Source organism: Taeniopygia guttata, chromosome 8, assembly GCF_048771995.1.
Source record: "Taeniopygia guttata chromosome 8, bTaeGut7.mat, whole genome shotgun sequence".
Classification (NCBI taxonomy): domain Eukaryota; kingdom Metazoa; phylum Chordata; class Aves; order Passeriformes; family Estrildidae; genus Taeniopygia; species Taeniopygia guttata.
The window spans coordinates 9123788-9148310 of NC_133033.1; the positions used below are offsets into that span (position 1 = coordinate 9123788).

At 38.0% G+C, this 24523-nt stretch overlaps 1 protein-coding gene across 6 annotated transcripts in view; it reads right to left on the minus strand.

Annotated features, from left to right (window-relative positions):
- Nucleotides 1-24523, minus strand: part of MAST2 (microtubule associated serine/threonine kinase 2) — a 185606-nt gene that overhangs the window by 157637 nt on the left and 3446 nt on the right. For 5 of the 6 annotated variants that reach the window (XM_072932623.1, XM_072932625.1, XM_072932624.1 and 2 more), the window contains exons 2-3: nucleotides 8017-8164; nucleotides 4601-4743 (exon numbers count right to left, since the gene is read on the minus strand). In XM_072932623.1, the coding sequence (XP_072788724.1) occupies nucleotides 4601-4743; nucleotides 8017-8164 (291 nt within the window). Of the gene's footprint in view, nucleotides 1-4600; nucleotides 4744-8016; nucleotides 8183-24523 lie in introns of those variants that run through there. The other variant, XM_041717915.2, reaches the window with a different exon arrangement.

Genomic DNA, 24523 nt, shown 5'->3' on the forward strand with positions numbered 1-24523 from the left:
GTCAGTATTATCTCCTCCATCTAAAAAGCATACCCCAACTTGGAGACCCCAAAGGCACCATGCCACAGTGTGAGGTCTGTCTGTCAGCAGGCTCCCAGCACACACCGAGCCAGGCCCAGCCCCACAAGGATGACCTATTCTCCCCATTCCACTCAGCATTGCCTAATCCCCACTGAACGTTCGCAATAAATCACGCTGAGTGCTGTTCCACAGAGGACGTTCTTCAGTTGAGAGTTGTTTCAAATCTTTGCTTTTGAGCTTTTTTACCCTACAGATCATTATTCAAAATCTAAGAGGTTTGGGTTTTTAACCATTTCTTCTAGAACAAGATGAGGGAAAGATTAACTCTCTGGCACTGTGTACAATCACAATGAATATGCAATTATTTCCCTTTGTTTCAATTTTCACTCTGTTTGAAAGCAAATGCAAAACTCATTTGAAATTGTCCCATGAAGATGAGACTGCCCCTACAAGGAAATCTTACAAGTCTGGCATCAGAGGATTAACAGAGCACCAACTGCTTAGTCAGCAGCCTTCCTCTCTGAAGATGAAGAAATGGCTCTGACACATCCCATAATATATCCCAGAATATAAGGAAGAAAGTTTACACTAAATAGAACGGCAACCACCCGGCTGAAACCCTCAACCTCATTTTCAAAAATTATGTCCAGGTTTTCAGTTAAAGGAGTACCACAAGTTTCAGTTCAGTACTGGAAGCACCTCAGAAAATTAGAGTTTGTAAGTATTTAAAAAAAAAGATTTCAAAATCTCTTTCACAAAGATATCTAAGTTTCCACTGACAGGCTTCTTCAAACATTTTCCTATCACCACAGTTGGCAGAAGGAATATGCATGTTTTCTTATTCCTGGAACATCTCAAACTTTTCCAGGCATTAGATGGTGAGCAATACATAAGAGACGTAGTCCTAATTAATGGGTTGCACATTATCAGATGGTTCTTTCACAAAACCCTGGAGATTGGTGCTTGAGATGCCAGGACATGGTACACACACAGAGAATCTCTCTCTGCAAATAAAGAAGCATATTCAGTATTAGTTAAGCATCCTGTCCTTAATAAAAATGAGGGGAAAGTCACGCCTCACCCCCCAATAAATGCTCAGCTGTGGAATATTAGCACCTCATGGCACTGCTCCTGGCAATCAGTTTCATTCACATTGTGTTTTGTCAAAATTAACAGTGGCAAGAAAGGCAAGAAAGATTCCCAATCTACCTCTACAACAATCACAGCCATCTCTTCACAAGGCTGTCTTCCTTTCTAAAATTTAGAAACCCTGATGCTCTTTATGCCTTTTTTTCATAGGAGAATGCACCCACAGAACTGAACTTTTGCATCACCAGTGATAGGGCTCAAGGAAACAGGATGAAGCTGGGTCAGGAGAGGCTTAGGTTGCATATCAGGAAGTTTTTCACCCAGGGGGTGGTTGAGCACTGGAACAGGCTCTGCAGGGAAACTGTTGCAGCACCAAGGCTGTCTGAATTGACTAAGTGTCGGACAACACTCTCAGGCACATGGGGTGACTCTAGGGGTGTCCTGCACAGGGGCCAGGAGTTGGACTCAATGATCCTTGTGGGTCCCTTCCAACTCAGCATATTCTAGGATTCTGTGACCTCTCTTTAAAAAACACAGTTCAAAGTCTAACTCTTTTTATGACAGGTAAGATCTCAGCTAAACCCCCAAAACTAAGTCATAAGAAATTTTTCATTAAATTACCCTTCTGTTTCTTAAGTGTGCATTCTACACATATTCCCTGCACCAAATTTTTTTGTGTATTTTGCTCTTTACAGCAAGAAATACCACTGAGATGCCCCCAGTGATGCTTTATGTGTTTTCCTCTGATTACTTCCTCAGCTATCTTAGGGATTTAAGTCTTAAATAGGATACTCCCCAGCAGAATTCAATCTCATAGGATCAGAGCCACTCGTCTTAAGGTAGATGATGAGCTGAAGGTCATCCTCTAAAATCCTCACATATATTTAGAAGGCACACAGATCAGATCAACACCTTTCATTCCACAATGACAGCACTCAGCATTCACTCTGCCCTGGCTTCCTTCTCAAGTCAAGGACCTAGTGGCAACTGCTGTGCAGGCACATTAATCCAGATTATCACACATGTATGAGCCATAAAATCTTGCCCAACAATAAATTGTGTTCATATAGTTGAGCAAGTTAGAATTTGATGTATTCCCAGTTCTGGAGTCATTGCTGATAACTAGCCTAGCTATCAGGCTTGTTTCAGAAGCTGAAAACTAATTTCTGTAGATTTGCTATAGTTAACAAACATTTTTAAAGAGGAAAATAATGCAATTTAAGCACAGAAAACAATTTGTAGGATTAGAAGTGGTTAGAAAGCAAAAAAAAAAAAAAAAACCCACATTACTGAAGGACACAAAGCAATTTAGGAAAGGAAATCTACTGATACCTGCAGAGCCAGAAAGAGGGAGCAGAAACCATGCACATAGCTTTCCTGGCTTTCCTAAATCACATTCCTCTTCTCTCTAGCTATCCAACTAGTGTATTATAACAAATAATAGAAGAATTAAATGCTCTAGCAGTCAAGGCTGGCATATTAAAATGACACTCTGCATTACTGAACTTACTCATCTCTTAATAGAGCTATTCTTCAAAGGAGATTAATTATACCGGCAAGAGATCTTTTGCTATTCTAATTTGTGAAACGTATTTCAATACCACAAGCATATTAAAACAGCTGCAAACATGTAAGTGGCTTCAAAATCTCAGGACTCAGTGCATTTAATTAGGTGTTCATCTTGTGATGTTCTTTAGTCACTGCTTTTGAAACCCACTTCACATAAAAATTTGTAATGTCTAGGCTTAATTAACTGCAACTGTAACGAAACACGCAGCCCATCATAGAATATACAGAGATAGCAAAGTGACCATATTGTTGAACACCTAAACACCATCACAGAGGAACAAAAATTAGATTTAGAAATTAATTTCTCTGCCTTACTTAGGAAACAGAGAATTTTAAATTATTTTAAAATAACTCATTGGCATTGTATTTCATATCAGAACATTTGATAGACAGCACAAACACTGCAATGACAAAATGAAAACACAGAGTATAATATGAATAAGATGCAGAATTCTAACATGCAAATATCTGCAGCTCTCTGAGCTGCACACAGCTGTTAAGCAACAACCTAATACTCCAAATTAGTATCTGAGAGTTAGTGCTTTGTTTTAAAGAACAGTTATTTTCATTAACCTAAGATATGAAGCTTCAAGGCATTTATCTGCCTCTAGAGAACAGGCCTGTGTTTTGACGTATTACTTTTACTAATCCCCCTCAGATAAATACTTCTAGACAAGTTCATGTGAGCATTTTCCTTTTCTGTTACCACTGAATTTAGAACCACTGGTGAGAGCATAAGTTTAAGGCAAACACTGAACAGGCACCAAATTAGACGCAACACAATTAAATCAAATCAGAAGAATTTCAATATAGTAACATGTCTGAAAATGTCAAGACTACAATTACTTCATTGTGAAATCAAAATTAGTTGTAACACAATGATGTGGCCTTTTGAACCTTAAAGATTTAAGTTTCCTTTCATAACCTGGTGGTGCCAAACTGTCTAGGAACCCCCAAAAAATTCTCAGGGCTTTATCCAAGGTACACCCTTTTCTTAAGGGGTCATTGCTTCTAAACAGTCTTACAGTGTAACATAAATTTACCCAGTTACTTGCAGCACTATAAGCAGCACACACCAAAATTCCTCATTTGGGTAAAACTTGTTATACAAATAACTCTGTAGATGTTCAGCATAAGAAACATTTCAACTTTGGCTTTAATCTACTATTTACCAAAAATTTATGTTGCATATATGCCTGTTCATAAATAACTGCCTTTTCCTACCCTTGGAGTTTTCTTCTTCTCACATGTCACTGATTTTAGATTTTTATAGATAACAAGCAAAATTTACAAACAAAACATGTGTTCCTTTTAGCATGCAGTTCAGATTTGACTGTAGCCACCTGAGTGTGTGTCTCCAGACAGAACACTCTTTTCTTAGAAAAAGTTAATTTAGCAGATGCAACATTCCTCAAAAATATTTTACCAAAGTTTTTTTACCAAAACTTTTTGACAGAAACCACGAAGAAGAGCATATGTCAGTTCCAGCTCTCCAATTCCTTGCACATAAGAGTTATCCCTTTCAGATTTATCCCCCTAGCAATTCCCTAGCAAAACAGGCAGAGGCAGATATTCAGAAAGCTGCTTCCCAATTAAAACTGTTTAAAATAGCTGGGTTCCCATGCTCACATCTCCTAGACTTCAATGATATTTCTTTCAGGTATCAGGCTACTGAAGTAGCATTGAGAAGGAATGTCCCAAAAAAGAAATTATTCTTCAACACACATCTTTTCCTGCTTTCTGTCTAAAACAAGAGGAACATATTCTCTTCCTAGTTCACCTTGTAGCCTAAAAAGTCCCACAGGAACAAAATTCTGCTTTCACTGAGCAGGAACAGGGGAAACAAGGTAAAAACTAAAGCACAGGATCACATCACTTTTTCTAGCACAAAAGCACCAGGAGTATTCCCAGAGCCACTCACCAAACCAGCAGTAAGAGAAGGAGCAGACTGTCCCAGAGACTGATTTCTCATGCGGACCAGGTTGGAGGTATCTCCAGGAGGCTGCCACAGCGTCTGGCCCACTCCACTGTGGACACTATTTGATAAGGGAAGTAGCTGTTTTCCTTTAAGAATAAAATCAAAATAAAATCAGCTTGTTTCTAAACAAGTCTGTAAATTCAAAGTACAAAACTGAGAACAAATACTGCGTGTGAAGAAAAAGCATTTAATAAAAAAAGCTATTTCAAGATTTTGGTAGGTTAAAACTTGTAAGAGCACCTTAGCAGTAAATTCATTATGTTTGATAATTAACAATTTCCAAAAAAATCTACTTTACATTATGAGATAATGGTGAAATCCAAATACCTTGTAAAAACAGTCTGCTATCACTTTATAAATTTCCATATTCCACTCACCTTCAAAAGGAAACAATATTTGCTGCCCTAAAAGAAGGCAAAATCTCTTTAGTATAATTTTAAAAATTCTTTTGTAAATGTATTGCTAATTGAAAAATATTGTCTCCTCTAAATAGCTTGGTCATCTGAACATCCCCACTTTCTCCTACCACTGGAACACTGAGCACAGCATTTCACACAGCTGTAACATAATATTGTATGTTTAAATATTGTCTTGCTTTGAAGAATGGATGGATATTTTTTGCCCAATACATATTTTCTAGCCAATGCAACACTTGTTTTTGAAAAATATCAAGAGTAAATTTCCGCAATGAGAAAGAAACAAAGTCAAAGTAGGTCATATTTTGACTCCACAGAGCTTGACAGCTTCCTTTTATGTACAATGTCATCCACAAAAAAAAAAGAGAAGATATTTCTGTGGTTAAACACACATAAGTGAAGAAGTCTGTGAACCTGGGTTCAGTTATTAGCTTCCAGATGATTTACCCTGGAAGTTTGGTCAGTCAAGCCCTGTACTTCAATTTCCCCATTGCAAAATTGCAGTGGATAATACCTCTTTTCCTTAAAATTAGGACTATGGGACTAAGTAACACACCCCCTTCCAAGCATAGTAAAGACTCTTGCATTCAGTGGATTACTCCATGCTCAGGAATCCTAGAAGACTGAGACATTTATTGCAGTAAGTAGCAGGAAGGCTACACCTTTAATCACAAATATGCCACAGAAATAAGACTTGTGCTCTCAGAGGCAGAAAGGTGTTTACAAATTCAACTGTGCCTTAGAACTACATGTGAATTATTACATTCATTCCACAACAGTAGCTGCAATATCTGAAAGACTGTCACATAATATGACCAGCCGTGATGCTGGGGGGAAGGTGTGGAGTGGAAGTGGTGTGGGTTTTTTTCTTTTTTTAACATGTTAACATTCATTTTCTGTGATAGTTACAGGCAATGGGCCAAGTATATACCAGCAGAATGAGTCAAAGTGCATGAGAGATGAGCAGGCTCAGCTTTCTCAAGTAAACAGAGACAACATATTAGTACCCTCTTCCTGGTCCCACTCAAGCTGCTTACAGCTGTGGACATGATTTTCATGGATTGATCATTTTCAAGATAATGTATAAATACAACAACTCATCTGCAGAGACCTAAAACTATAGAAATGTACGTTGTTGTATTTATCTCTAATACAACACAAACAAAGATATTCTGTAATAGCAAGCCAAATAATATAATTATCTAGCAGTGTAAAATACCCATGCTTGAGGACAACAATAACTTTATTTAAGTCCCTGTAAGATATAGTTATCAATATTTCCATTCAGTTCCATAAAACCTGAATCCAGGAGGGCAGAATTCCTTCAAGAGCCAAATCTCAGCCAATCAGTTGGCATGCAGTCATCTGCACTCACCAAACTTATTTGATTCTGTGGCAAAAATTAGCAGGAATCATTTTAAGCATGGAAAGCCTTTTCCTGTCGTGCCTCAAGTTCTACACACATTCCAAACACCCACACTGAAAATATACATCTAAATCTGTACATTTTCTCTATCCAGTTGGGTCAGACTGATCTTTCTGGGGCTCTTTACTCCTTCCTGAGTCAGGTATAGTAGATAGAAAAGTAATAAGATGAATCAACAGGTTCTGGAGAATACAGAATTTCTTGTTCTGATATTACAATCTCCAAACAGAAAAATTGTTTTGAAAAGAGAACAGACAGACCTTCCAGTGTTCCTGCTTCCTCCTATTTACTTTGCTTTCTTCTACTAAAGGAAAAAAAAAAAAAACAAAAAAAAGCTACAGTACTGACTTAGGCCATTGCAGTCAGTCAACAGCTGTGTGGTTCATAAAGTTCTGTTCTCCTCTAGTGATTAACCTACTTTGGAAAACAAACATACACATGTACAAAACACTATGAATGTTTCCATTTTTCAAAAACTATCCACTTACTACAAACAAAACACTAAGGAAAGGCCAGGCCAAAATAAAATATACATACTTTACTGCTTATTTAATTCTATTACACCTAACACCTCCAAAATGAAAATATTTATCTTCCTCTGATAAAAGATGAGGGACTAGGACTGGATGTATTTTCACAATCATATAAATCAAAAAAGGTGGTTTCACCTACTTCCTCTTTCCCTCTCACTGAGAATTTTCAACTCTTCCAGTTCTTGCAATAACATGCAAATAGGCAAGCAGCCTAATTAGGGAGGAAATGGGCTGCAACTTAACCCTACAGAATAACAGTGGCATTCAGGCATATCAGCTCTTTCATTCTAGACTGATCATGCAGTTCTCTGTGCTCTATTCCAGCACCACAGACTCTGATATCAGTTTAAACAGTTGTGAAACCGTACCCTAGCCCACTAGCAAAGTCTTTGAAAAAAAAAGAAAACTACTGAACTTGGTCCATTTTTGGGTAGTAACTTGTCTATGCTCACTCCAGTGATTCTACAGCTGATAAACTAAATTCAATTACAAGGCTGAATATCATGCTCACAAGAAAAAGCAAATTTTACACAAACTGAAAGAAAATCAAGTTAGTAAGCAAGATTTTTACTTTGAATCACAATTGACTACAATGCTTTTGAAGCCAAAAAAACCTAAACAGTACTTCAAACATTATATAAAAAGTCAGTTTCCCAGTAAGAAACAAAAGCCCAAGTGAGCAAGCTTACAGTCAATGCTGATGTTAGAAGGGGTAAGAATACACCAATGTGTCACCTAAAGTTCGACAACTCCAGTTTTTAACTTTGCATATTAAATCTTAGCTTCTAACTTTTCACTCTGGGCAATATACAAAATTTCACTCTAATTTCTACTGATGTTTCTTTTTGCATCTTTCTCTTACATAAAATTTTGTATGCCCTGCCAACAAGAGGTCACCTTACCAGTGGCTTACCAGTATCTTTTATTATGACTGTTATGCATCTTTAATACTAACCAAGTGTCATACTCTACAAAATGGCATACCTGACAAAGAACTTGCCAAGCTACCTCTTCGTAGCTTGCAGTCATCTTGACTTAGCTGCCGGTGGAGCTTGGTTTTCCCAGCAGATGAAAAGATGTCAGGATTGCTGAGTTTCCTGCAACGCAGTGGAGTGGACTCGGTTATCATCTCCTGGAGGAAGAAAAACATGCAAAGCTTTGTTAATGCCAGCCAAGTACCCCCTGTCTGAAACATGCAATTTCCAAAGCATAAAGGAGACTGTTTAAAAAAAATACAAAAAAACATACCCCACCCAAAAAAAAAAAAAAGAACCAAAACAACAACTTTTAACATTGCAAATCCCCCTCTTTGGTGCCCCATAGCTGCACAGAGAGCACATCACAAGGTCCCTGTCAACTCTGGTCCTTGAACACCACTGCTGCAAGAAATTCCATTAATAATAGTCAGAAAAACATAATTATGCTACAGCAGTTCTTTTCTCTTACAGTATTTAGGAGAAAATGGTACTGAAAAACACAAACTCTGCTTTGATTAAAGCTATTTCCTGCTAAAGCAAAGTACTTTCTCCAATGTTCTTCAATCTTTCTTCCATTCAGTCTATGAGTAATATAACTATAAAGAAACTGTTGCAATGTCTATTGCAACCCAAAACTCCTATTATAAGTTACAGCTCTACTAAGACCATATGCATAACTAAATAATAACTAGGATAACGATCAGCCTTTGTGTCATGTCTTTGTTATAACTACAAACAAAATTAGACATGTATTTGTCAGAAACACTCCCACACATGTGAATTCCTTTCACAGCATACAGCAAAATTTCAGCCAAAATAACATAGGCAGAGCAGTGTCAAGCAAAACCACTTGTTAGTGCTTTCCTCATGCTTTTCATTGCTCTGGAGGTGTCAAACTCTCATTCCACACCCAAAGAAGAACAACAAGCTTTGCTATCAGACATGGATTTGAAGATGTGACACTTTCCATTATAGCCCATATAGATGAACTGTTCAAGTTCTCCCTTCTCTGCAGTGTGAAACACTCCACTTGTTTTAATGGACTCCTCCATTTTATTTCAAATGCATCTCATTAGCTATACAGCACTTCAAGCCATGCTGATCCTCATAAAAATCTCATCTGAGGCAGAATAAAACTTTCACTGCGTGATACATGACCACATTATTGAACATAGTTTTAAATTCTGTTTAAATCAAAAACTAGTTTACCAGTTATGGTTTTTAATTAAAATTTGCAGATTCAAATCAAAATCTATTTCTAAAGTCATTAATTCAAATACATTCAGTCTACAGTGTTATGCCTCAAACTGTCAAATCCAAACCAGGAGTACACACTTTAAAATCCTCAAGGGGAAGGGAGGAGATGGGAAAAAGATTAATAACATTGATTTATCTATTAAAAAAATTATTTGGGATTTGAAACAGAATTCTCATTTAGCTCTGAGTCACTCATTCACAACCTTTCTTAGACCCCATCTCCTTCTAATCATGAAATCTTTTGGCACCTCATAACACTGAATAACTTTATTACTGTTTGAGGGACAGCAATGCTGTGCTCCACATCAGCCTCAGTGGTGCACCTTTCCCAGGCTGCTCTGGGTACAATTTCTTCTCTGGTTCTGGTCAGACTTTCAGTCACCACAGTGCCTAAACAAGATCCCCAGAGACAGCTGGGTACCAGAGCAGTCAGCCCACTTGCCCAGCTCACACTGCTGCAAACAGCTGTGTTGGTGCAAGAGCAGGAATAGAGAAAACTGCTCAGCTGAAAAACTGTTTAAATCTTATGGTTCCTTGTGCACATCTTGGAGCAAAGAGCATCATATTTTCATTTGTCTCTGACCTTCCCCACAAATCCTAAAGTCCTTTGTTTGCAGCAGCCTGTACACTTCTCCTTTTCTGTCATTTGGAGAGCTGAAACGGCATCTACCTGTCTTTCTCTCTGTAGTTGGGAGTAAGCTGATTAACATTAAATTGCAGCATTAGCAGTCCCCCAGCACAGGGGACTCTGAAAGCTGCAGAGGCCAAGGGCAGGGAGTCTGCTGTTTCTATACAGGATAGCAGAACATGGTTATATTTGTGTATATGATTGTAAGTCAACGTACAGAAACATGCACAGACACACTTTTAATAAGGCCTGTCCTATGCCTACAGTGTCTGAAATCTGGCACATGTAGAAAAAAAACAAAAAACCCCTACGAACACAGGCACTCCAGCTTACAAACTACTTAAGAACTTCATCCAGCCTACCCTCTCACACCCCTTATGCTTCAATTCCAAATATTCCCAGTATCCTTCAGTATGCAGCTACTTCCCTGAAACTAGTCCTGTGTTGATGTGTTGAAAGGCCCCGTGCATTTCAGCAGCAGTTAAAATGTCAAAGACTAACTTAAAGTGAATTGTTCTAACTGGGACTTCCTTGTTCAAAGTTTTGGGGGTGTTTGTTGGTGTTTTGGAGGTTTCATTTGGTTTGTTGTTTTGTTTTTTCCCCTGCAGGTGCATACTGCCCTCCCCTTCAACACACACACACCTCTCACCAATCGTTCTCAGTGAACTGCAACTAAAAGAACATTCTTTCACTTGGGACACCAGGCAAGGAAAGGTACTGAAGTCAGAAACAAAACTACTCTAAGTCATGCTACAAGCAACTTCTGTGTTTTACATCTCTCTTTCTCCACAAGATACAGACAATGCTTACCAGGCAAAGCATGTGCACACTTTCCTACCCTTCCCCTTATCCCTCCATGCACAGCCTCTTTTCATTGGCAAAAATAATTACAAATTCTTAATGTGTCTTCTTGAGCTACAGTACACAAGTCTTGTAGATCTGATAATATCTAAATCAAAAGCTCCCAGCTGAAGGGCACACCTACTCCTACCACAGTATCTGATCAGCTACAGCACCCTGCCTACACACACCTTTGAGGTCAGCCCAGTGGCATAAGCCACTTTTCAAAAATCCATTCCCTGTGACAGCTGTCCCCTGGTTCAGCTTTCCACCAAAACTTCTACTAGAGATAAGAAAGGAATAGTAGAAAGGTAAAAACAGCTTTCCACACTCACTGAAGAATCCAGGCTGTCTTCTAGAAATTACGGACTTGGTACATATTACATAAGAAAACCTCTTCATGAATCCTTTTCTTGCTAAAGCACATTAAACACTGGGCAATATTCAGAAGACTACATAAGTGTTAAATGTCTGGAAGAAAGGGCCTCCAATCACATTCTGCTGGTTTATATAGTGTTAAGTCACTTTTCAAATAGATATTTTAAAAGTTCTTTTTAAAAGTGCACTGTTCTGAGACGTCCTATTATGTTTTAAAAAATGCTAAGTGCAACACAGCCAATTTAAAATTTCATTTCTAAGAGCTGTGCCCATATTGTGTCAGCAAAACAATGAAGAGGGAAAGTTTTAGCTTGGTAACAATAGAGCTGTCTTCCATAAGACTGCAATTTATTTCATTCATCCATCAAAACCCTGCTTTGATATTGCAGATCACAGATGAGCTGCATGAAAATAGCAGTAGATTACATTACCACTCTCAAACAAGGAAGGAAAAAACTAGAGGAAGAGATCTTTCCCTGTCCTTGCCCCAAAGCAATGCATACAAAGAACACAAAAATCTTACACAACATTCCAAATTGATGAATAAAGAAACTCTTAGCAGTGGTAGAACAAAATTTTGCTTACATGCTTTCAAACTACTAAATTAATCTATCAGAGCAAGTGGTTGAAGAATAGATTGCATAGAACAAACTGCCATAATTTTAAGGACTCCACTTTCACTTTTCAAAAGAAAGAAATGTTACAGCCCTAAAGATGAAAGCATTAGTAAGCATGTAACACGTTGCTCACACCATGTGAAAAGGAGTGGAAACCTCTCTCCATTCATTTCTTTTCAAAGGTGATAAAGAACTTAATTTACTTTCAGCCTGTGGCTTTGACCACAAACTAAAAATCAGATTCCAACAGCCAGCTGATTCCTGCAAAGCTTAGGGCTGAAGATAAAAGCATCACATAATCTTGATTTGCTAGGCAAAGATTATTGCTATCACTCTGTACAAAGGTACACAAAAGTTTGCTCACATAACTTGAAATAGCAGGATATTAAGAAGAATGGCCAAAGCCTTTCTTGACTATCAAAAGGCTCTAAATTTCTCAGCTCAGTCACTTACCACACTTTCACAGAAAAAGCACTAAAAGAGTTCTGATACTGGAATAACACCTAAGTCTGTTCCTCTTGCCTGAAATCTCACAGTGGGGTTATCACACTCAGCTGGATGGGAGAACCAGATTGTCACAGGGGATGCAGACAGAAAGACAAGAAGCCAAACATGCTTCTCTTATTTTCCTGATCACTATATCCCCTGTTAAAATCCTGATCTGGTAATTTCAGAATACAGCTACAAGGATCCTTCTCAGCCCTCATTGCACAGAAAGAGTTCCAAGCAATTAAAGCAGGAAACAAAACGAGCACGTAAACCACCGCAAGGATTGTCAGAAGCTCTTTTGTTTAACCACTGTTCATTTAATGGTGCTGCAAGAGAGCAGCACAGGGCTTTATTCTCCAAAAGGCAGGTGAATACTGCAAGTGTGGATTTGTGTTTAATTCAACTGCCAGGTGAAGCATCACACAGTCAGCGAGACTGATATATCAGCATCAAACCAATGCTGGGATAAAACTTCTCATTTAAGAAGTAACAGATCATACAAAGGACACTTCCTTGCATGTAACTGTGTTATAATTAAATCAAACACAAACTGCCTCACAATCTCTACAACAAGCAAAAGCACTCAATTCTGACTGACAAATATTCAAGGCTGCAGGTCAAAATAGGTGAAACTGTTAGCCAGGGTGTGGAGAATCTACACAAAAGTCTTCTATGAACAGGAAATCCATTAGTAAGAAAAATGAGAAACCTTTTTTATGAGTCTAAGAACCTTAGGTCATCTGGAAGTGAATCCTAGCAAACTGTTGGAAGGAAGAATGAAAATTTAGCTACAATAAACTGGCCAAGAATTCACTGTTATTAGCCCATCTTGTAAGGAATATAAACGATGAGCAAAGTAAGTTGAGGGTAACTTGATACTTTCTGAATTTTTTGAAAGGACCAAAAATAGTCAACACTGAAAGCTGCATTTTCTATTTTTTAACGCAGTACTGTTTGTCCTTTAAAAGATAAAAGCTTATTGTGTCAGGGCTGTGTGCATATCTGAGCAGCATTCTTTTTCTTCTCAGCTTTTCCTCATCATTTTATATAATCTGTGTGCATACCCTTAATGAAAGATAAATCTGATCCTGTCATTAGGCCTGCTCTAATATACTCTAAATACACTGAAAATTAAAGGCCTAGATAACAGATCACAGACCAACTATCTATCTATATAAGTAGCAATTAGTGCAATGAATAATAGTATTTATGCTCTAGTATTTAGCACTGAAATTTGCCTTAACTTTCTAGTCTGGGCATTACACACTGAGAGGAGAGGGCCAGCAGTTTACCAGGAAGCTGGGGTGAGCCCACATGTGACCAAAATTGTAGGCTAAATAAGAATTTGCAACTAAGTCTCTTTTTAACTGTATCTGCTTAACTCATGTACTTGCCAGCAGCACCCTGAAAAATGTCAGAGACAGCAGAATCAAGGAAAATTACAGTAAATCAACATACCCTCTTAGGGGCTATAACATATTGGTTTACAACATCAACAACAGAGAAAAGCTTTACAGAATGTATTGCATTATATAAAAGTGTCAGTATTTAAAGACAGAAGAGAGTTCTACACTATTTTTCTCTGTAGTAGATTTATTTGAAGAACTTTGCAATAAATTCTAACATTCCTACAACAGTAAATATATAAACTGAACTTAGTGTCAATATTAAGTTCTCAAAATGACTGCAAAGCCAAGTGTTATTTGCCACAGTGATGTTTTTAACACGTCATGCACACATTCACCATTCTGAATACCTGCAGCTTCTTCTGCAAACTCTTTGCAGCTATACCACAGATGACAGAAAAGTTACAAACTCAAAACTTCGTGTTAAAAAAAATCCCAGTGTTAAAACCAAACAAGGAAAAAAAGGAACATTCCCTAAAAGACCCAGTATCAAAAGCCCATACTATCAGATACACCCTCCTTATCTTTTTCAATGAGATTTCTTTTCTTGTTAACTCTTCAGGAGTTACATGGCATGTTTGACTAGAACAAATTAAACAAAGATTTAATGTTTCATCGGGGAAGTGCTGTTAACTTTGTTGTGAAGTGTCCCAGCTGCAGGATCACATGAAAAAGCTTGTTAAAAAGAAAAGGTAAATATTTATAACTGTGTACATTATTAGCCCCTTTCTGAGGCCCACTGAGATGCAGAATTGTTTTATTCCTAATGGAACCACAGCCTAGAAGACAAGGTAATTGATGATTAAATTATATCAGCTTGAATGTTTGGTCCTTACACGAAAACACAAATGGCTTAAACAAAGTATTCAACCCTACTTCAAGATCTCCCCAACATCCAAAAGGAAAGAGTAATTCTTGAATTCAGCTTGTAAATGCCTGAAGCCAAATGAATTTCATCAAGGGAATAAAAAGAAACAGAGCCTCTAAAGTCTGTGTCAGACTTCACAGAGGCTCAAAGAAACCACTATCAATCTATCAAGACTCCAAACCCCACACCACGCTCAGTAGCTGCACTGACAACAAAACCAGTCTGAACAAAGACACTGAGCATTAAAGGCCACATCATTCCTTTATCATTGCTCTTCTAGCATGAGTATTGCAAACATTAAAAGGTTGTGTTGAGCAGGGAAATTAACTCCTGGCCAGATAAAACAAAACAACTCTATCATTCATCATCCTTACTCATACGCTGTAAGGATTAAAAGAAATATGACCCCGCAAAAAAGGGATTTGTAATAAAATTTGATTTTATAAGACATCAAAACACCTTCTCTCTGAAGATTTTCTTTCAATAGACTCAAAAGATGTGTCAAGCATCTGATGAGTTCCAACATCACTGACTAGGATTACTGCAAGTTCTCTTGAGCATCCTGTGTGTTATCAAATTTATCTCATTTGTCTTCTCTATTCTTGTCTATTAGGCTTTACATGGTTAAATAGACATGCATGTTTAGATTTGCTGAAGACCCTAATCCACAGTATTAGCAAACCAAACTTTTCTTGTTTGTCAGTTCCCCACAGATTTATTCAGATATTTATTACACAGAAAACACTGAACTTAACCCCTCTTAGCAGAATAGGCTGTGAGTCAGACTAGAATGGGAACTGCTTGTGGAACCAGGCCAGCAGCAGGAACAGCTGCACTTTCCTCAGTGCAGGCAAAGAAACCTATGATTTCTTATTGGCTACAAAAAGGAGACTTACCAGAGGATTCTGCAGGGCACCTTCATTCCCTGCAACACTGATGCTCACTTTGGAGATTTCAGATCTCTAACTACATTGATTTTTGTGCACATGACATTGTCTCACTGTCTCATTCACAGGGAAAGAACAAACCAACATAAAATACCTACCTATAACTGTGTAAACTCTGTTTAAAGCCCATTAAAATGTTACAATCTAATTAATTTTTATTTGGAATGTAAACTCCCTGTTTTTTTTATAAACAGAGATTAACAAAACCTAGTGGTAAGTTTTACGTTCATTCAATTTACGCAAACAAACAATTGCTTCATAGCAATAGAACCAGGAAGAATGTTTCATTTGATTTTATAAATTTCAGACTGGAACTTCCAGGTTGAGTTGGAAAACCTAACAGATGTTATCTGTATTCATATTTGATTCTTGACCAAAGGCGATATAGACTTTTCTATGTCTAAGGCACAAATAAAATATCTTAAATTAAAATACTAGCTGAAAATACAAAGTTTGACAAGTGAACAATAACGGTGTCTTAAAATGTGTCTGCTGTATAAAAATTAATTATTTACTAATAATACAGAGTTTGAATCTTGTTTTGCAAAAAGCAATTTCCCAAGAAAAATGTTAAAGTTCATTAAGTTTGAAGTACAAGCTCTTATAAAAGTATTTATTGGTCCAGTATGAGATATTGCCCTTTAAAAACTGTCCCAAGACTAAGGAGGCCAGAGGAAAGAAACCCATGCCCAACTGCTATTCCAAAGCTTATTTCAAATGAAGCTGCTTACAAAGAAAATATAAAAACAACTCATAAATTGAACTTTGGTGGAGAATCACTCAGGTGAGCTCAAGGGGGTTTTCTAATTAGACATTGAATGGCTACTTACAATGGGTAATACAATTTTAAGACTTGATCATAATTCTTAAAGCTCACTTGAATAACAAATATTGCACAAAGCAAAGTATGAAACCAGAAAACACAACAGGAATCCACTTTAGCAACACTAATTTTTTTGCCCAGGATTCTTTTATAGATCACAGATATGACCTGAATAGTAGCAGTGGAACCATCTGTATTTAAGAGATTAGTGGCAAAATAAAATACAACAAAAACCAATAGACTGCTAACAGTTAAAACACTACTTGTTCATATATATGACAAAGAGAGACCAACATACAATTTAATTTGGTGTTTTCATCACTGAGGAGGATCTCTATTTGGAGCATGAAAAAAAAAATATTTTTGGTGAAGTTCCAATTCTTTGGCATCAGTATTTTTGTTTCCATGAAACATCTGCAACCTTCTCACTTCCTACCACAAATGAGATAAGCAGATCGATTCAGAGCCAAAAATAAGAAGCACTTGTGTGAGGTTTTTCCTGAGAACAAATTTTCCCTGAGGTTCACCAGCAGATCTGCATGCACAGAACAGGAAAAAAATTATCAATTTATTATAAAACTGTAAATAAAATTACCAGTGACTTTAGACATAAACAAAACTAAGTCAACCCTTGAACACACAGTAAGTGCTTAGTTCTCAGCTTCTCTTAACAGAAATCTCATTAAATGGCAAAGAGAAGCTAATTCACAATTCTTATCAATGTCTGCACAACGAAATGGAGACTCTATAATCTGCACAAAAGCTTCTCCTCACCAAGCAGGGTAATACAGTTCCATCACAAAGGAACAAAAGCCAAATTTTTTTTCAAGGACAGGACTTATTTCTTCCCTTCTGCCTGAGAACAGAAACAATGCCCAGTGTTAGGTTTATGAACAGCACCATGCCTTGAGCTCAAACAAAGACTGGAGTCAGCAGACACTTCTAAAGTGTCTGCTAAACTGGCAAAACAACCCTGGAAACAGTTTCTCTTCTGTCCTAAAAACAGAGATTAATGTAAATGTCAAAGAATATACAAATAATTAAATCAATGAATAATTTAGCTTTCAGGGTCATATTTTTGCCACCTTCGTACTGCACAGGTGCAATTTAAGTCAATTAATAAAGACATAGTTGCTACTATTATGTCAATGCATTCATCTATGCCTGGATATTTAAATATCTAAATGTCTTCAGTCACTGCAGTAACGATAAAACTCATTTACAAGCTTTCCTCTAAAACAGTGATTATAATTTATTCATTTGTTCTCTGATCTTCTGGTGCTGTCCAGAACACTTGACATCAGTTCTGACTTGATTCTCTCATTTCCTTCTAAAAGTCTTTACTAAGGCTCCATTTTAAGACGCTATTTTTATGATAATAAAATGCTTGTAAATACACTAAATATTGAATGTTGTGATTTTAGCAACTAATAAACTTGTTTCAATTACTAGGCATTCCATTTGTGAGATGGTATTTCCTTGCTCTGGGGCATTATAAAAGCTCCTTTACAATTAAACTGGATTATGATACAGTCATGAGAGCTGCTGCTAGTCCTCAGTGAACAGAGGACACAGCTACCAGACAAACAGAACAAACATCAAAGAAACATTGCTAGACATGAAATCATTTCACTATCAGTGCATTTTTTCCAAGTAGCACCCCACGCTGACATTACACACTCTTGTCCAGTTTTGGCTTTCCTAGAGTTTAACACTTTGCTTGCATTAGTGAAGTTGCATTCTCTGAAAGCTGCAAAGAAGACAAATGTAGTTTTATCATTTGTGTAATCATTTCATAATGACAAATGGTATTTTAAGAATGCAGAGAAACACAGTTTGATGATTCTGAGCTGTATGCCCTTCAATGCAGAGAGAAGCAAATCTCCAGTTTAGCACCTGGGATATCTGGAAATCATAGAATCATGTACTGGCTTTGGTTAGAAGAGATCTTTAATTCCAACCCCACTGCCATGGGCAAGGATACCTTTCACTATACCAGGCTGTTTAAAGTCCCCTCCAACCTGCCCTTGAACCCCTGCAGACATGGGGCACCCACCACCTCTCTCAGCAACCTACTCCAGTGTTATCACCACACTCTTTGCAAAAAATTCTTCTTATATCTAATCTAAATCAACCCTCCTTCAGTTTAAAACCATCACGCCTTGTTCTATCCCAAGAGGCTCCACCAAAAGAACTCTGCACAGGGAGACAGCCTTCCTGGAAACATGGAACTAGGCTTAAACCATTTGCAGAGTCTAACTCAGGCGTTTGTGCAGTCCTTCTGATTGCATCCTGAGTGGGATGAAATCAACCTACAGAGGCAGCAGCACCAACTTCCCATCACACATAGTAACAGAAAGGCATATAAGAAAAATAATGTATGTGAAAATTAGGTTTTTTAAATCATTATTGAGCTCAAAGCATGACAGCTGTATTTCCAAAGGATAGAGGAAGACAGACTTGAGCATCAATTAATCAATCTGACAAGTATTGCATTTCATAGAAGTCTTCAAGCTTCCTGAAATGTTTTCTCAAGTTTTAATCCCACAGACTCTACCCCCTCACTCCTTGGTGGATGTACCTTTTCCACTTAGTTTCTGTTTGTTTGGATTAACAAAGCATAACAAAACGTCTCAAGTCTGGGTCTAAATGCACACATAATTTAATTAACACTAGAGCAATTTCAAATAGCAAAAAAATTAGAAGCTACACTTCCAAATTATTGCAAGTCTAGGCCATCAGTCTTGAACCCTCTTCCCTCACTGCACTGTAACATGTATTTCTAACAGAACATTTGAAAATAACTTCTGACAGATTACTAGATTTAGGATTTGTGGGACATAACTGTAAGTTAAATAAAAAACTCAAAAGACACAGCTTAGAGGAAGAGCAAATTAAAAAGTTCTAAATCTGGTTTCAAAGGTAGTTTTTTCAATGTCCATGTTTCTTCCTTCAAAGAGCAGCATTTTTACCAGGCTTCAAACAGTACTATTTCACTACAAAAATACACTAACCACAGCACATCATTATTTGATGTGGAAATAAAATCACTGAGACTCTATATGATTTGCCCATTTATCTATTGTGGTTCCTGAGGAACAAAGTCTTGCTGAGGGATAAAGCATTTCGGTTCAGTCTCAAATAGTTCACCAGCTAGGTGGTCTTCACTGCTTCATTAGCTTCAGCTACTCAGCTTCCATGAATAGGAATTAAATAAAACTAAGTAAATGTCTATCATCATATCTACAAAAATCCACTGCCTTTCTTATAGCACAAAAGCTATGTTGGCTTATGACAGGCAGCATGGGCAACAAAAAATATCAGAGAAAAATAAAGAATTGCCCCTTCTAAAGACTCTTAAGAACTACCTTGACAGGCAGGACAACATTTACACTGTGCTGCAAGAAGGCAGGTGAGCTTGCTCAAGAAGTCAACTGCTAGGTGTAAAGTCACACATACCAATTCCTCCAACACAGTAATACTTGGATATATTACTTGGTTTCCCAAAGCCTCCATTCAGGAATATATCCAAAATCTTTGAGTGCTTTGCAGCTGCCTAATCCTAGCCTTGGACAGCACCCCACTGTTATCCTCAAGTGCTCTGTAACAAACAGTAAGTAGCAGCAGCTTTCCCCTTAAGGCTAATAATTTTTCTAAAGAAAAGCTGTGCCACACCAAACCCAGGCACTTCTGACAGAAGAATTCTCTTGGCTTCTTCACTTCTATTCTGCTTTTGGACAAGAAATGCAGTGTACTGCATCTTCCCACTGCCTGCTTAGCTATTCTAATATTCAAGATATGAAATTAATGTGGCTAATACAATATTTGCTCTTACTCTTCACTTGTGACAGGAAATCGAAATCCCACATGGGCGAGCTGAATCATCTAAGCTGCTGATGCAATGCCTACCTAGTTATTGATTTACACAACAGAAATTTGTCCATTAATACTCATCTTTGAGAGAAGTGATGATTCCATTTTCTCAGGCCAGAGAAGTGCCATCAGCCCTCTGGTGCCACTCTGCTCTTACCCAACAAGCCCACTGCAGAATTGGTCACTTAATTCCACATCCCTTTTGTCTGCAACTGGATTTATCTTTTGGCTCAATACTGTTATTATCCAATAAGCACATTACAGAATTGATCCGTTGATTCTATTCCCCTCTGCCTGCTTTTAGAGGACTCTTTCCCTCAGTCACTTTTTCAGCACCCCACATTTTTAAATATTAGTATGAACACACAAGTGAACTCAGATGAAGAGCTCGCCAGGAGCTGCCATCTCTGTTTGATGAGGACACAGAAAGGCAAAACTATGGCTAATGAAGAAGTCAGGCAGAAGCAGCTCTGGCATCAACAAGAATCAGCTTATGGCAGGCAGTGAGACACACCTATGGGGCACTGCCAGGTTTGTTCTTCCTGGTTTCTTCTCCTGCTTCCTCAGAAAAAGGACAGAGAAGAAAACAAAGATAGAACCACGCGTGTCACAAGAGAACAACTGATTCCTCCGCAGCTACACCCTGGCTGCTTCACTGCCTTTATTTCTCCATATAAAAGGGAATTAACTTCAGAAAATAAAGTCTGAGGATAAGTAAGAATGCCTAACAGCTAACCATGCACTCTGGACTTCTAACCATATTAGAAGCTCCACAGGCTAGAATTGTGCTTTTTATTGGAAAACAGCACTTTTTTTTTTTTTTTTGCTTTCTTCCTACCATAAAAAAGAGACAGCAACAAAGGAAGATGAAAAAAGGAAGTTTGAGGTCTGCAAACAGTAACTGAGTTCCAATCACAACTTGTAACTCAGGAGTCTTTACCTATGTCCTCCTTAGGAACTTTCTTTAGCTCCCTTGACCAAAGAGACACAAGCCAGAACTAACCTAAAATCAACCCTAAACAACAACGTCACAGAGAAGGTAGCAGTAAGCATTAATATAAACAGATGGTTCTTGATCTTCTAGAGGTCAGCAGCACTCCATCCCTCCTTAAGTAAAAAGAGGCAATGATGTTTACAGAACATATTTGGCTATGATTAAGCTATACTTGCTTTTATAGAATATGTAATGTGAATAGTAAAAACTACACTTGATTGCAAATGCAATCTGCATTGTTAGCAATAAGTCCATTTGATTCAGCTTATGTGCTTGAATTTTGAAAATAAACCTTCATCTTCTTCAGATTTAGTTTCATCCCAGCCTGTAGGTTTTGACATGAAGCTATAAAGAACAGCTTTGAGTGTTGTGAGCTGTTACCCACAGGGTCCATGACTGGGGGAGCTGCAACAGAGCTGTGATCAACAACCTGAGAGTCAGAGCTGTAGAGAAAACTGAGAAACAAAGTGCCAAATGAACTCCAAAAACTTTATTCTTCACTTGCCAGTCAAAAGGGAAGAGTCATGGTAGAAATAACCAAAGAACACCAAACTGTTCTGCAGTCTACATACAGAGCTCATCACAACAGGGGTACTGCCTTTAATAGCACTGATGTCACCTAGAGGGAAAAGAAAAGAAAACACTTAGTATATTTGAAGTACAAAAGTTCTAATTAGGAAAAAAGAAAGATCTCTTCTGTTTCCAGGCTTGCCACGCAGCAAGGAAAGCATGGTAACAGCTCCTCTGCAGTTGTGGAGACAAAATAAATCTGAGTAGCACTCTGGGGTTTGGCCAGTTTCTCCCTGCTGGTCACTGACTGCTTTCCAAAAAAGAACAGGGTGAGAAGCCAGTGGAAAAGATCCTTTGCTATTCCTTCCAAGAAAAAAAAAAGAATCCAAATATAATGACAACATGAAAAGAGTAATAAGCCTTCTAACCTATCGTTTATAAGTAGTCTTGGACCAATTTGCATGATTTTACTCATAGATGGAGGAGAAATATCCACACATGCATAATGTTACAAAACCCTCTCTCATATGACACACCCAACTGTGGTAATGCAATCCCCAAAATTGCAAAAAGACAAGTACCCAAAAGTAGTGAAGGGGGAAGCCTGTCTGCGATCACACTATCTCAGGCTGCTGCCAGAACATTACCTGAGTTTGGCAAACACTTCAAGAACAATCAAGAGGGAAAAGCACAGAGTTCTAGAAGCAAAAGAACTCAGTGTCTTCTGTTCCAACCAGAGCTCAATTTTACATTTCAAACACTTCTACATGGAAAAGAGATCAGATAGTAGGGAATTTTTACTGCCTGTGCTAGCACAAGCATATTCCACAGCTGAAAGTTGGCCATTAGACAAAACAAGCGTTGAAGTAAGATGTCGTTTAATTTTCTAACTGCAGGAATAATTAAACATTGGCAGAGCTTTCAGAAGAGGTGACAAACACACCATGATCTAATGCTAAGATAAGATCAATTTCTAAGAGAGATGTTTTAATTTATCTTTCAGGAAAGCTTCACGGACTGCACATGTGGGGAAATCACACTGGATAACCTCAGTGTTCCATTTTGGCTTTGGGACAGAAAGATCTAAAAAGTTTCAAAGACAGATGGAAAGAAAGGAATATTTTTGTCACTCTCAGAAAGTTTGTAGCATTACAATTCCAAGAGACTGTCATTGTTCAATGAACTGATTGTAAGTCAGTTAGCTTGCTCAAAGCTCAGTACATACTTTGTGTCCAAGCAGAAATTACTAAACGTACTGTCTGAGGAACACACAGGATCTCCCTTCTCCAGGCAGGTCAAAATTTATAGCTGGAGGCAGCCCACTGCACTGACTGCCTTACAGAAAGGGCTCTCCAACACAAAACTAAGCTGGACTAAGGAGGTGTTTGGCCTTTCCCTGTACTATGTTTGCACTTTTCCTGCTGGCATCCTCCAAACGTTTTCTATACAACAAACAGACACAGCAGGGAACCGTTCAGGTTTAGCAACATTTCAGTCCAGGTCTTCATGAGCAGCAACTGAGTTAAACTTTATACACAACAAATGGACCATCGACCCTAAAATCCTACCTCTTCAACTGGCAGTTCCTCACCAGAGCCTTAGACTGCTTGTTGAGATTCTGCTACTATTTTCCCATTCATCTCTTATTAACTAACAAAGGCACAAAATCATGGAATCTACTCAAATCCTTCCCTGGTTACCCACAGCAAGAGTGGGAAGCTTGTCAGAAGTGATGGGGTCTGTTTCTGCTCAGTCACATCTCCAAGCAAGCATCCCTGGGTAGCACTCCCTAGTTCCCTGCATGCCTTTAGAGCAAAAAATGTCATTCAATGATGCTCAGTGCTCGGTATTCTCTGTTTTTTTCTCTCTGACTCTCAACCTCCATCCCACAATACTTCAGTTTTCTTCACATCTGTTTTGTCATCCCTCTGCTTTTAGAGGAAGAGAACATTTAGATTTGTGAGGGACACATTAGCTCCCACTCCTCGTGGAAAAAAATAACAAAGACATGCCATACAGACAAGTAAAAGCAAGCATCATGCATTTGCCCCATTCCAGTGTTCTCCTAGACTTTAGCTGATTTCAGGTGTTTTCCTCAGGTGGATCCAGCCTACCTATTAAATAATGTTCAGTCTTAATCGCCTCCTTTGCATCTATTACATCCCTTGGGAAAAAAAAAATAAAAAATACACATATTACCTTGAGCATGAAGATCCACCTCTTGCAAAGCCTGAGTCATCACTTGATACCAGAGGATACAGCAAGTTGCTGTTTGCTACCTACCCCCTGCAGACCAACCACGGTCTTGTATAATTCCATCACAAACCTCTTCTAGAAAGAGAAGAATCCTTTCTATGAGGATTTCTACCTGAAGAAAAAAACGCTAATAAAAGCAAATCTGACAAATATTGGCTATGATCCATGTCAAATCTTTCACTATAAATATCACTAAAACGAATTATGTCAGCATGATATGGAAACAGCTTAGTGCTTGAAATGTGCCTCTGCATGAGGGGGACTGTCATTCATAAACAACCATCACTTTCACCTCAACTTCCCATTTTTCTCCTTCAATGCAGTGAGCAATCATACAAAGATTAAGCTGATCCTTTACGGAAATCCAAGTGGGCTGTGTTTGACAAAGATGCCCTCACTCAATGAAACTAAAATGTCACAGAGTAAGAAGGACAATTCAGTCATGAATTTATGACTGATGAACAGGAAGTAAGTTGGAGCAATTGGTCTTTTTCCCAAAAAAGAAGGATCACCAGTGGAGTCTCACAAGGATCTCTTCTGGGATCAACACCTTCCATATTTTAAAGCAAAATCTAGCAAAGAAGTTTGACACTTACGTGACAGAGTTTGCTGACAATGCTTAAAGTTA